The sequence below is a fragment of the Taeniopygia guttata genome, chromosome Z (genome assembly GCF_048771995.1).
Source record: "Taeniopygia guttata chromosome Z, bTaeGut7.mat, whole genome shotgun sequence".
Lineage (NCBI taxonomy): Eukaryota > Metazoa > Chordata > Aves > Passeriformes > Estrildidae > Taeniopygia > Taeniopygia guttata.
The window spans coordinates 52,057,369-52,070,227 of NC_133063.1; the positions used below are offsets into that span (position 1 = coordinate 52,057,369).

A 12,859-nucleotide genomic window follows, 5' to 3' on the forward strand; every position below is an offset into this window, starting at 1 on the left:
GGGTAAAACCCTTTCTTTCTGTGTTGCAATTTGCAGCTGTTACCTCTTGCCTGTTCCCTGGATGCCCCTAAGAAGAATCTGTCTCTATCTTTTTTATTGCCCTCCATCTATATTTATACACATGAATAAGATTCTCTTGATCGTTCTCTTCTGCAGGCAGAAGAATCCTAGTTTTCAGCCTCTCCTCTTATGGCAATACTCCAAACCATTAAGCAAGTTATACCTATACTTATGGGGTTCCTGTAACATTTTGCTGTTGCAGGCAAGATTGCTATTAGAGTTCTTTGAGCATCTCATGAAGGATTATGGGAGTGCATGTCTCCAGTCTCATGAATTTATTCCGCTGGAGTGCTGCTCCAAAAAACGATAATTCTTAGGTTTCCAGTATTGGTCTCAAGTTCTTTCCTCCTTTAGTTTTTCTGTAGACCTTATAGAATACGAAAGTACTGGAAAGCAAACATTATGTCTTTCTTGCTGATTGTTTGAAATTTTGCTTGTTTTCTAATTATGATAAGTTAATATTTTAAAATGAGTTGAGGCTCAGTTTTCATTTCAAACAAGGTATTTTGGCAGATGCTGGTTAGCCAGACTAATTGTCTGATTTCCATATGTTTATTTCAATTAGATGGTGACTTCCCTTTGGAATCAGTCCTCTAGGAATTAGGGCTTTTTGGTTTTGTTTTTCTTCTTCCACTACTTTTCCAACCTTATTAAAAAGTTGCTTGTAAGCTTTTGCAGCGTATTACAGCATTGTATTGGATAACAGTAGAGTTCTAGGGTTTAGCAGCAATAACTTGTTAGTATTTAATCAGGATTTTGCAATTTTGCATATAAAATTGCTTTATGGATGTATTTGTTTGTGCATACATGAGAAATGAGGGTGTGTGGTGGTGTATTTGCTTCCTGGAGCAGTCTTGACACCTTGTTTCTCCATGTTTAGCAACAGCTCTGTGTGTGTTCAGATCACATTTCAGGACGCCTTAGTTGTGCAACAAAAAAAACCCTTTCATGGCTAATGCGATGACAGTCTTGTATACTTCTGGCTTTCCTTTCAGTGCTTCTGTGGGGGGTTAGCTCTTTTTTGACCAACCTTGGTGAAACAAAAAAAAAAAAGATTGTTTTTGCCTTTTATGTTGGCTTTGCAGGGGAGAAAAGTGAATGAGTCCTTGAAATAAATGGCTTGTACTTGAAATGAATCTATTTCAGGAAGGAATCACTGCAGTGGTTACCTAGTATTTTAATGAAATAAATCTGTATTTACAGTTTGTGGTAACTCAGGCCTTTCATCACTTTGCTGAGCTCCCATGGTGTTCATTGAGTGCAGCTGTTGTCCTCTGGTTTCAGTAGGCCTGGAGTGCCTCGGGACCCTAATGCACTCACCATCCAGATGTAGTGACACTCTCACACACACGCTGTGGAGGGCTGCCAGCATGGACACAGGATTGCATCAGTCTGTAATGCCCATCGTGTGCCAAGAAAAATTGCGACTGTCATATGGTCTGGTTTTTTGTTTCATGGCTCACCACTGATCTAGAGAAGTTGTTGTTTTAATTTGCTTTGCCTATAGCCATAACATTCTCATTGAAGACCACAGATTATATAACATGATGCATAACCTTTGAGTAGGATTTAAATTTAGAAATACAGGAGAGATTTTGGAAACTTTAGACTGTTTTAGTTACTCAGTTGTATAGCTAACATCATTGCTCGCTTGAGATGGTCTTGCAGCAGATCACATCTTTAATGCATTAGTAAAGTCACAGAGAAAGCTGGATATTACTGAGCCTTGAGTATAGCTTTCCCTTGTCATGGATGGATAAACAACAAAACTTTTTATAGGCTAAATCCCATAGCCCCCTGAATCTATTGGCCTTGGAGAGGAAATGGCTGTTCTACAACTGGTGTTGTATTTCTGCAGTTAGAAGTAAGTAAATTGTTGTAAGTTCCTGCCTTACTAAAGTTCATCAGCCACATGTTTGTAGAACCCTGGTTGTGAAATTCTGATTTTTTTTCTATATAATAAAACTATATTCTGTAGTAATTTGTATATAGAAACATAATTACAGTCTAAAACTGTATGTTCTTGTATATGCAAGGGTTGTTAATGTTTTCCATATTCACATCCAGTTAACTGTCTTAGTTTTTACCACAGTATGACTTTCTTGAGGCATTTTCTGTCAGTGTGTTTTTTTCTCCTGAATAGTGAGATGTTCTTGATAAGAAAAATGCACTTTGGTATGGAAGGATTCTTAAAATTATGCTTCATGTAGACTTTCTAAATAATTACATAGTTAATAAGTTGATTTTCTGGGAATTCATAGTTGAGAGACATGCACATTGCCACTTGAATATCCTTTCAAAATAGTTGCTAGGAAGTTAGCATTCTGGTTTGGTTTTTTTTTAAACCTTTTTAAAGGTAGATATCTTGAAGGACTTGGATTTCTGTCTTTTGATGCTGGAGAATGTAATTACTTTTGAACACATGAAAACAAGAATTTTCTACATTTTTGAAAATATGCTAGTATTTATTTAGTGTTGTACCTGTGGTTTTAAGTTTTGTTTTGTTTTTGTTGATACCCTAGTGGTTGAACTCTAATCAAGTGTGTTTAGTGTTCTGATTTTTTTCTCCACTCTTTAATTTCTTGAAAGTAATAGAACATGTGCATGAGTACTACTTACACATTTATCTGCAAATTAATAAATAAGACTGGTTACACTCAACTGTTTATGGTATCAGTTTAAAGCCATCACCTGTTGTAGCTCTAACAGAAAATCTAGAAGAATTTTAAAGGGTAAGCTGTTAAGATGCTGTCCCAAGCAGCCTTAATACACTGCATAGCTCACATGCAAGATGGAAATTACTGTCACTGATGAGAGGCAGCATAAGTACAATGTGTACTGGTACAGGCTTCTGGGAAGCTGAGTTATACACAGCACGAAAACACAAATTGTGTACCTGTGTGTCAGTTCTTGGTTTGTTGTAATCAACTTTGGTGTGTGGGTTCTGAATTATTAATGCCGCAGATGAAGGAATAGCTGGAGTCCAACAGGTCTGTATAGCTCCAGTGCTTTATTGCTATAGTTAGAACTTGTAAATCATGCAGTGCCTGATGGCTTCTGCAAGGATGCAGCTGTAATTGTGCACAGAGCTCAGATCCATCTGCATCTTGCCCCTGCTGTCATAAACCATAGTGGAGCCAGTATCAGCCCTTATTTAAGTATGTGTAATTTAGCTGTCTAACTTAATTTAAATTTAACTGACTTTACTGCAGCAAAGCCACTGAGCTTGATCCATGCCATAGGACTGGTTCTGGGGGCATATGTTGCCTTCAGAATAACAGTAGGTCTATGCTAGCTGGTATAGCTCTGTGTGTTGATGCCTATAACCTACAGTTATCCATATGCATGATAAACATTATACTCGGAGTCATGCTGCACTGCAACCATTACATGGCAGGATTCAAGCTGTGGAATACTTGAATGATGTACTTCTCTGGTCATCTAGTTTTCTGGTGGCTTTTTTTCACTTCCCGTTACCTAGAATAATGGATTGTTGTTCGTACTTAAAACAGAGCTGCAGAGAGGTGTCTAAATAAAGTGAAAGAGCTGTGAGGAGGTGTAAGTGAAGCAAAACCCTTGGGCAAATACAACACTTAAAGTGCTGAGTGAGCTAAATTAGGTACCAGGCAGATGTTATTTTGCTCTGCCCAACTTTGGTATAACGACAGGCAACCTGTCTTCACACTGATGAAGTGATCTTGAAACACTTCTGGGTTAGGTACTGGGCTAGGTGCTGCTCTTGTGAGCCAGCTCTTTCAGTATTGATTATCAGAATGTTATTTAGCCAGCTGTAATAAAGATAGATACTGATTTTATAAGCTGTATGAAAAGTAATTTATATTCTGAGATTTTTCAGGAATTTTTCATGCTATAGTTGTTTTTTTGAAATTACTGACTTTGTACTACTTTGGCCACCTTCAGTCCTTTCTATTCCTCCAACTTCAGATGAAGTGGGTTTTGTGCTGAAAGTGCTAGATATGTGTATGTCAGGAGTTTTAGATATTTAGTCTAAATTTAAAATAAAATGCTGCGCTTTTTGTATTATTTTAAAAAGTTCAAAATGTAAACTTATATGCTGTGTTGTCTTTATAAAACTTAAAAGTATTCAGTAGAGGTGGTTAAAAGAGTTTCATAAGCTCTTTACCTGTGAAGTGTGAGTAGCAAGGTCATGTACACTTACTTCAGTATTTGACAATTGGTGGTAAGCAAGCCCCATATTATGTTGTCAGGGTAAAAAGAAAAAATTCTTGTTGAATTCTGTATTTTAGTGAAATACCGGAATAATGTTTCAAGTCATATGCAACATGACTGTGACTATGTGTTGTGGTTTAAGATTTCTTCTTGATTTATAAACAAACGAACCAACCTAAGGGAGTTCCTGCATTACTGATGAGAAAAGAATATCAAAGAAACTTAGAAATTTTTCACTTGAAAGCATTTTTTGCCATAAAACATGTTTTCCTTTTAAAATAATACATGTTAAATTTTTTAATATGAATGAGGTTTATGTTATGAACATCTGAGACAGCATATGTAACAAAATGTTCCTGCTGAAATGCACATAGTCTTGAAGAACTGCTGCTGTTAGGAGTTGGAGGCAAGATTTCTGCTTTTGTTAGACACGTTATGAGCCATCAAGGACTTTTGGTATCTATTTTGCATAGTTACCTGAATTCTGAATCGTGTTTTCTATTGGATTGGCTGATTTCACTCCAGAGGTGTGTAAATGTTACCTTGTGACATAATGAAAGTCTTAGAGAAGCTATAATTTTAGATTATACTTTTTTATATTCTTGCACATCCAATTTTTAGTAGTACTGGCAAGCTACTGTCATATTTGGTTAACAGACTCTTAGAAGCAGACTTTTGGGAGTCACTTCAATATTTGTCCAAAAAAGCTTTTTTGTATGAGCAGCTTACTCAAACTTTTTGAATACACAGTATGTGGTTTCAAGCAGAGTCTGTCAGAAATCTCTAACTACTGATGGTTCCTGCCATAACTCTTCCTGTGTGAAGATAATTTGTCCCTTTCTTTTCTTCTTTCCTTGCCTCTTGCCAGTAATGGCAAAGTCAAAGGTGAAATTAATTCTCTTGGCAGCTTAAATTTTGGCTTTCTAGCCCTTGAAATAAGATTTTATGTGTATATAGTACTTAATAGAATCCTCACGAGTATTTTGTTTTGTGTATTGCCAAAGCAGCTTTGGTCACAAAGGCACTCAAATAATTTTATTAGACACAAAAGAGAATTTTGTTGGAAAATCTATTTTCACTGCCAGAGGAGTGATGAGTTTTCTCAAGGGTACTTCAGAATAAGAGTTCTCCTACTGTACTGTTAATGATCAAATTTGGTACGCTTAAGATCTATCTGCAGTACTACACATGGCTTGTGTTACTGAGTGAGTGGTGTGAAACATAAGCTGTTAGGAATTTGTGCTATATGTTTGGTCTCCTTCTGATTCTAGGTATTAGCCTTTGCAACAGGGTCCCAAATGTTTACTAGCTGAATACAATCTATTCCCGTTCTTTAAAAGCATTCCTTTTAAAACTAGCTTTTATCCTACTCTCAACCTAGAGCTTAAAGTTGTACTATATCTAGTATTATGTGGATTAATCATATGTCCTTAATTTTGTTGCTGGAGTTCCAATTGTCTCATGTTTTATTGTATTAATGTTGCCTTGATGATGGAGTGCTCTGTTGCCCATTTAAGGATGTATTTGTACAGTCTTCAATTCACGAGTGATCTGTGTTGATTGGACTGTGACTTGTGGTCCGTCATCTCATTCTCATTGCAGTGGAGTTGAAAATAGAAGTATATGACAATCCATCTCTCATGGCAAGTTGATTTACTAGTAGTTCTCTCCTTTCTGAAGAATTCTGAATTACTTTCTTTTAATTCCTGACTTACTCGGATTTCTGTTCAGAAATTCCTCTTCCAAAATCCAAGAATTCAAAAATACAAATTTTTTCTTGTCTGTTTTCCTTCTCTTCCAAAGTATCTGTAGACTTCTGAATTAAACATTGTCTTCAGCCCCATACAATGTTCATCTGAGGCACTTCTGGCAAGCACAAGTCAGCATTCCATTTGGTGATGGCTTTGGAGATGGAAAGACAGAAAATGCACAGGACAAGTACTCATGGGTTTGCCTTGGTTGTAAGGGCCAGTAGATGATCAGAAGAGTACCAACAGGAAACAGACTTGCTTCTCACAAAATAAGTCTTTGGTGGTTGCAGCTAAACCTGTTTAATATCTCCATCCTGGCTTTTTCAGGTTTTTACTCTTAGGGAAATGCATACATGTCTGAACACCCCATGTGCCACTCTGTTGGTCTGTCTGAGGTTTTAGTAACTCACGAGTGTATTCTCTCTAAGTTGTTTTTGAGCTGTTCTGGAAAACACGTTTAAAAGTGTTTATGCTTAAACGATTACAGTGTCTTAGCTCTTTAATTTTTCACTCCCCATCCTTTTTTTGGTCCCCTTTTCATTTCCTCCTAAGGTCAATCCTGAGAAGGAAGTGGCATGTTAACCTAATTCATCAAGGCTTTGTCTTGTACTTGAAGTTTTGTGCTGTTAATTTTTCTGTTCAATTGAAAGTGTTCACACCATTGATAAAGTCATTTGCTAAGGGCATCTCTAGGCCTAGGAGTAGTTTTGCTTCAGAAAGGTGGCATGGTCTGTTGCCTTTTTCATGGCAGTTTTATTTAGTCTATGGTGTTTTCAGTGATGTAAAGGACCTGAAAAACATATTAATGTGGATGGTAGTTTTGGAGTTAAAAGGATAATTTGTAAAAGAATCTGTCACAAGGTTTTAAATACGGTACTGCTTGGAAGGTGAACGGTTGAAGTTTAACAGTTTCATTTTTTAATTGCCATTTGTGCTTATAATTAAGAACTTCTCAGCCTTCTAAGTAACAGGTGACAATTTTAATGTATAAAACACAGTAGTCCAAACTTATTAATGGGGTTTCTTCCCTTTTAGGTTTGGTATTCACCCTGTGGCTGGCCGTATGCCTGGTCAGCTGAACGTACTGCTAGCAGAAGCGGGCGTTCCCTATGATATTGTACTGGAAATGGATGAAATCAATGAAGACTTCCCAGGTTAGTATGTGAGCCATAAGCCATAAGCCATTCCAGTAGATTGGGTGATTTATTTGATTCTGTTCTTGCACTGCACAGGGATTTTAACAATAGAAAGTCAAGAAGTCAAGCCATTCAGTTTCTCTTTGTAGAGGGCTAGGGGTCTTTTTTGGAGGGGAGGGTAGGGGGAGCTTTTTTTTTAATTGCTTCTAGCTGTGAAGTAAATGGCAAATGCTGTATCTTTATTATCTCTGTTATAATTTTCCTCTGCCCCGTCCTTGCAGAGGAAAATTTTTATTACTTCTTTAGCTCAGGTATTGTGGATGACTTGACCCTATCATGTACTGCATTGTACTGGCAATTTCTTGCTTTTTTACATCTTTATTTAAAAGGCAGAAGGTTGCTGCTAAAGATTTTTCAGAAGAATATTCAAAAGAAAAACCACAAAAAAATTTGAAAGTGATGTGTGTATTCAAACACATTTAAATGTCAAAAGCTTTTAAATTTTGTGTGGCAGGGTGGTCTAATGAGTGTCTTGGAACTAGATTGTGGATGTGCATAGTTTGTTAGAAGTAGCTGGCAGCACATTTGAACTCTCACATATAATTTGCCTGAGAAGTTTGTAAAATGCTTGTGTGCATGCTTAACCATTAGGGGTCCTTCTGCCTAGAATGTGTCTCAGCCTCAGCCTTTCAATTTCAGCTAATTTTTCATCAGTGTTATTTTCTTTGTCTTGCTGCAGAAACTGACTTGGTCCTTGTAATTGGTGCAAATGATACAGTTAATTCAGCAGCTCAGGAAGATCCAAACTCTATCATAGCTGGAATGCCAGTTCTTGAGGTCTGGAAGTCCAAGCAGGTGAGATTAATTGAATTGAATTATCACCTACCTTTAGCAAGCTTTTAAAAACATTGTTTGTAGGATAAGCTAACAGGATTCTTCCACTATTCTAGTTTCTACAAGAAACTTTCCTCCACATTGTCCAACAAAATGGTCAGTGCTTTCCAAGTGTGATACACTGTTCGTGATTTTAGAATCATCATCAAGTGCTTTAGTGAGACCAGTGATGACTGCAATAGAAAAGATCAATTAGAGTGCTTCTACTAGAATGTTTTTAGAATAAATGGTGGTCTGCTTACATCCACAGCCCTGAAACATTTCTGTATTAATACCTGTCTTTTTAAATTTATAGTTGACAACTTTAATACTGAGGTGGAAATACAAGAATTAATAATATGCTTAAATAAAATAAAAAGTAATAATTAAAAACCAACAAATATCCCCCCCCCAAAAAAAAGCAATCAAAACCCCAAAACAATGCATGGCTGAGTCAAGTAGAGCGCTTAGACTGTCCAAGTTGAACCAACAGTTTAGTTACCTTAACAGTTTTGCTCTGATCTAAAGCACATTTGCTTGTGTTTCCTTGGTGTGAAATCTCTGATACCTTGTTCTGAATGCAGTTGTGGCCTCATTGGGTTATCCATTCAAATACTCAGTCGCAGGCATATACATTTGTCAGCAGTGTGTATAGCTATATATTGTAATTTGAGAAATAAAAACACAGTTGAGATAAAGCTTCTCAGTTTCTCTGCTGAGGGTGCTGCAATTAACTAATTTGACACTTAAAAGGTAAAACCACTGATTTTTGATTTTTTTAATGTCCTATGTATGAAGTAATGCATATTAATAGTAAAGAGACTGTTGCACCAAGTATTGATGTGAACACTTACCTGAATTTTGTCGCTATCAGGGAATTGAACACTTCAAAATTAAAGTCTCAAAACCCTTCAATGTTATGGTCATCAGTGGACATGCTATATAACATTGTTTTTAACAAAAAAATGTTTCTGAAATTGATCTGGATGTCAATTTATCTGCTATATTAAAATCTGAAATACATTTTCATAGCAGTGAGCACCCTGTTTTGGTCAGAGGTTTCTCAGAGGTTGTGGAGGTTGGTTTTGCGTTGCCTGTGTTTGAGGAAGGGTGGTGGCTGTGTTTTGCTGTTTCAAACATGAACTCTTTATGTGCAGGTCATTGTAATGAAGAGATCTCTGGGAGCTGGTTATGCAGCGGTGGACAATCCCATCTTCTACAAGCCCAATACTGCCATGTTGTTGGGAGATGCTAAAAAGACCTGTGATGCCCTGCAGGCCAAAGTCAGGGAATCATACCAAAGCTAAATACTGATTTGTATTCTGCTCGTATTTCCGACTGCAGTTTTGTCACAGAGGTCACAGAAAATGAGAGGTGGAAGAATCTCTCAATGTCCTAAGGCAGCTGGCTTTTGGAGAAGACTGCATTGACTCCTAGGAGATGTAGTTCAGTCAGGGGATATAGACTTTTATAAAAAAGATGGGCAGATTAGCCCTTCAAACTAAATCTCCAATGAGACAATGCATAAAAGAATGAAAATGTTCTTTTTAAGGTCAACATTGTGCTGGTACAAGAAAGAACTAATAACTCATGGCCATCCTTAAATAGTTACTGACTTCCTCCTCCTTACTGTCTGTACTTCTGTCATGGAAATTTACTAAAAAATGCGGTGCCAAAACTGTATTCAGTCTTATCATCAAAGCTGTTTTTTGGCTAGTATGGACAATGCAACTGTTGATTTCATCAAAACTTAAAAATAAATTTCAAACAGATGCAAGCAGAAGCAAATCCTTGCATGCCCCTTCGAGCTCAGGACACTCTCTGAAATAGATGCTTACATGATTTGAGAGCTAAGCATAATGTTCTTTTTCTTTTGGGGATTGTATGGATGCTGTGTATCAGGAATATTTTAGGAAAGTTACTTTTCTTTAAAATACGGTTCCACTTTTTATGGTGCACACTTATGTTAAATGAAACACAGGATATCAGGCACTTGCCAAGTAACCTTCAAGTCTGGGAAGGAAATGTACATTTACTTGCACTGCTTACCTCTTTTAAGCAGCTGCTAAATTCTCCATAATTTCTAGTCATTTCCTTTTTAAGTGTCTGAGAAAAAAGGTGGTCCAGTTCTGCACAGGCAGAATGTCTTGCATACCTGATCTGTTCACAGAATTTGGAACAGTGTTTCAGTTTGTTCACTTAGCTTTTAATTGTACTTACCACTTTGGTAGTAGTGATGTTTAGTGATGCTTTCTTAATTAATATTCTTGTGATGCTGAGAAAGCCACATTTGAACTCTCCCTCTCTATTCTGCTCACGTGAGATTCCACTGAATTGCTGTCTTCAGCTCTAGGGCCCCCAACACAAGAAAGATGCTGACCTGTTGGAACAAGTCCAGAGAAGGCCACTAAGCTGATCACAGGCCCTGAGCACCTCTGCTGTGAACACAGGCTGAAAGAGCTGGGACTGCTCAGTGGGAAGCACAGAAGGCATTGGTGACACCTTGTAGCACCTTCCAGTAGCTAAAAGGGGCCCACAAGAGGGCAGGAGAAGGACTTTGCACATGGGTATGTAGTGACAGGACAAAGGGGAATGGCTTCAAACTGCAAAGGACAGGTTTAAACTAGATGTTAAGAAATTCTTTGCTGTGAGGGTGGTAAGGCACTGGATCAGGTTCCCATAGAAGATGTGGATGCCTCATCCCTGCAATTGCTCATGACTAAGGCTGTACAGGGCTCTGAGCAACCTTGTCCAGTGGAAGGTTCCCTGTCCATGGGGTTCCAATTGCATCTGGATGGTCTTTAAAGTCACTTACAAACCAAGCTATTCTATGCTTCTATATTTAAGATGCTGAAGTTCATTAGAATTTTTCTAAATAAATAAGCTATTGTTTGGACAGCACAGAAACTACTAAACTTAAAAGCCAGTGTTTTGATTGTTTGACTTTTCACTAATCTAATTAAAAGCACTGTTTTAATTTCCATAATAAGTCCAGCAAATTTAAATTATGACATAGATTGCTGTTTCTTTCTTATTCTAGTAAGTATCCTTGACTGAAATTCAAATATTTGCCTAATAACGTGGATTTGTGATATTTCCATTTCTTGGTCGAGAGAACAAACATTTTTTGTTACATCATGTATAGAGACCTCATATAAAATACAACATTTCTTCTTCGCTACCTCTATTTTTACGTGAAGATACTTAAAACACAGGTTTTGAATAGGTAATACATTAAAAATGTAATAACATACAGCAGATCTATCATGTTTGCACATATCTTTTCTATGATTTGACATAAAATTTTTCATGCAAGTACTAATATGTTGTATACTGCAGGAGAAGGCTTGTAATTGGATTTTAATTTAAAACACTGTGACAGCTTTATTTGAACGTAGCATGTATGGCCTCTCAATTTCATTGTATTCAACTTTTCCTTCAGTTCTATAAAAAATAGGAGGGAAATTGGAGAAGAGGGAAGGCAAATAATTAATTCTCCATCTCCCTCCCAGCTAAGCAAAAGAAAAAAGGGGATTTGTAGGGATCTAACATGCTAAGGCTCAGTTATTTGTAGTAAATAAATGGAACATTGAAATTCAAAGAAACGCACAAAATCAAGAGTGTTTTTCACTACCAGCTAAAGAATTAATTTTTGTCTTGTCCAACAAGTAGTTTTTCAGTTGTATTCAGCTGCAGTATGCATCATGTCTCTGCTCATAGATGGCTAATAAAAGATCTAGCTTTTCTTTAAAAACTAGCAAATGAGGGAGGGGGAACACTTTTTCATTTGTACTTGGAGAAAAACCCCATTCTGTTACTTTGGATCAAGAGTACCACGGTTCTCTTTAAAATTTGCTTTACTGAAGAACACTAGATAATTGTTATTTTTCTCTGTTGATTACTCTGTTTTTCTCCTGTTGTTTTTCCTGAGTAGTTAACTAGTCCACGGTTACTTTTGAAAGTTAAAAGAATCAAGCTGCCACCAAAGGATGTTGAGATTGAAAGCTGTAGTGAATAGAAATCATAATAAAATACTATTTTTCTTTTTCTTTTCTAATTGTGTTGGTTCTTTACATTTTTTCATTCTAGGTATGACTGTCACCTGACTGTAGCAACTTCACTTAGCTTTTCTAGTAAATGAAAAGGTTTAGACAACTGAGAGTGATTGAACAAGATATGTGTTGCTTTTTTTGAGATTAAATAAGATAAAAGAAAAGCTGTAATAACTGATTAGTCTGAGTAGTTAATTTTCCAGTGGCTGCAGTTTGAGATGAATACTATTCCTTTGAGCCAGGTACCATATAGATTTGCTTCCGCTGTTTTTTAGTTCTACAAGAATGTTGAGTTGGTTGCTGTGATGATTCCATTTCTACCTTCAAAGTGATAAGTGATAAGTGAATAATTTTAGCCATTTGACAGTATTCAGTAATATCACAAGTCCAACATGCAGCTTTCATGTTTTCCTCAAGCTTTGGTGAAGCCCAGACTGGAGGTCTCTTCCTGAGGCTGCAGCTTGGTGTTGGCTCATGGAGTAACCTGTCTTTGCTCTTGATGGAAAAAGGGAAGCACATACACAGAGCCTGTGGGTTTGTAGTGTGACAGAGGGTAATGATCTAGCCTATGTCCTGTGGGTCTGAATGCTGTTTTGAAGCTTTTCCTCTCTCTACCCTATTTCCAGATTCTTATTATCACTCAAGAGGTCTTTGCTCTAGCCTGACTCAAGCAGGCTATGAAAATCTGTTCAGGTCATGGCAAAACAGTGCAGCAAGAATGAGAGTATGCAAGGCACTTGTCTCTGTTCAGCTGTGGAGCTTTTGCAGTTTGCAGTGTGTGCCATGACTCACTAAG

At 37.1% G+C, this 12,859-nt stretch overlaps 1 protein-coding gene across 7 annotated transcripts in view; it reads left to right on the forward strand.

The window, feature by feature from the left end:
* NNT (nicotinamide nucleotide transhydrogenase) overlaps positions 1-12,068 on the forward strand; it is a 43,033-nt gene extending 30,965 nt beyond the window's left edge. For all 7 annotated transcript variants that reach the window (XM_072921831.1, XM_002196816.7, XM_072921833.1 and 4 more), the window contains 3 exons: positions 7,038-7,156; positions 7,878-7,993; positions 9,169-12,068. In XM_072921831.1, the coding sequence (XP_072777932.1) occupies positions 7,038-7,156; positions 7,878-7,993; positions 9,169-9,318 (385 nt within the window). In that variant the 3' untranslated portion in view covers positions 9,319-12,068. The remainder of the gene's footprint in view (positions 1-7,037; positions 7,157-7,877; positions 7,994-9,168) is intronic.
* Positions 12,069-12,859: the final 791 nt, after the last annotated feature.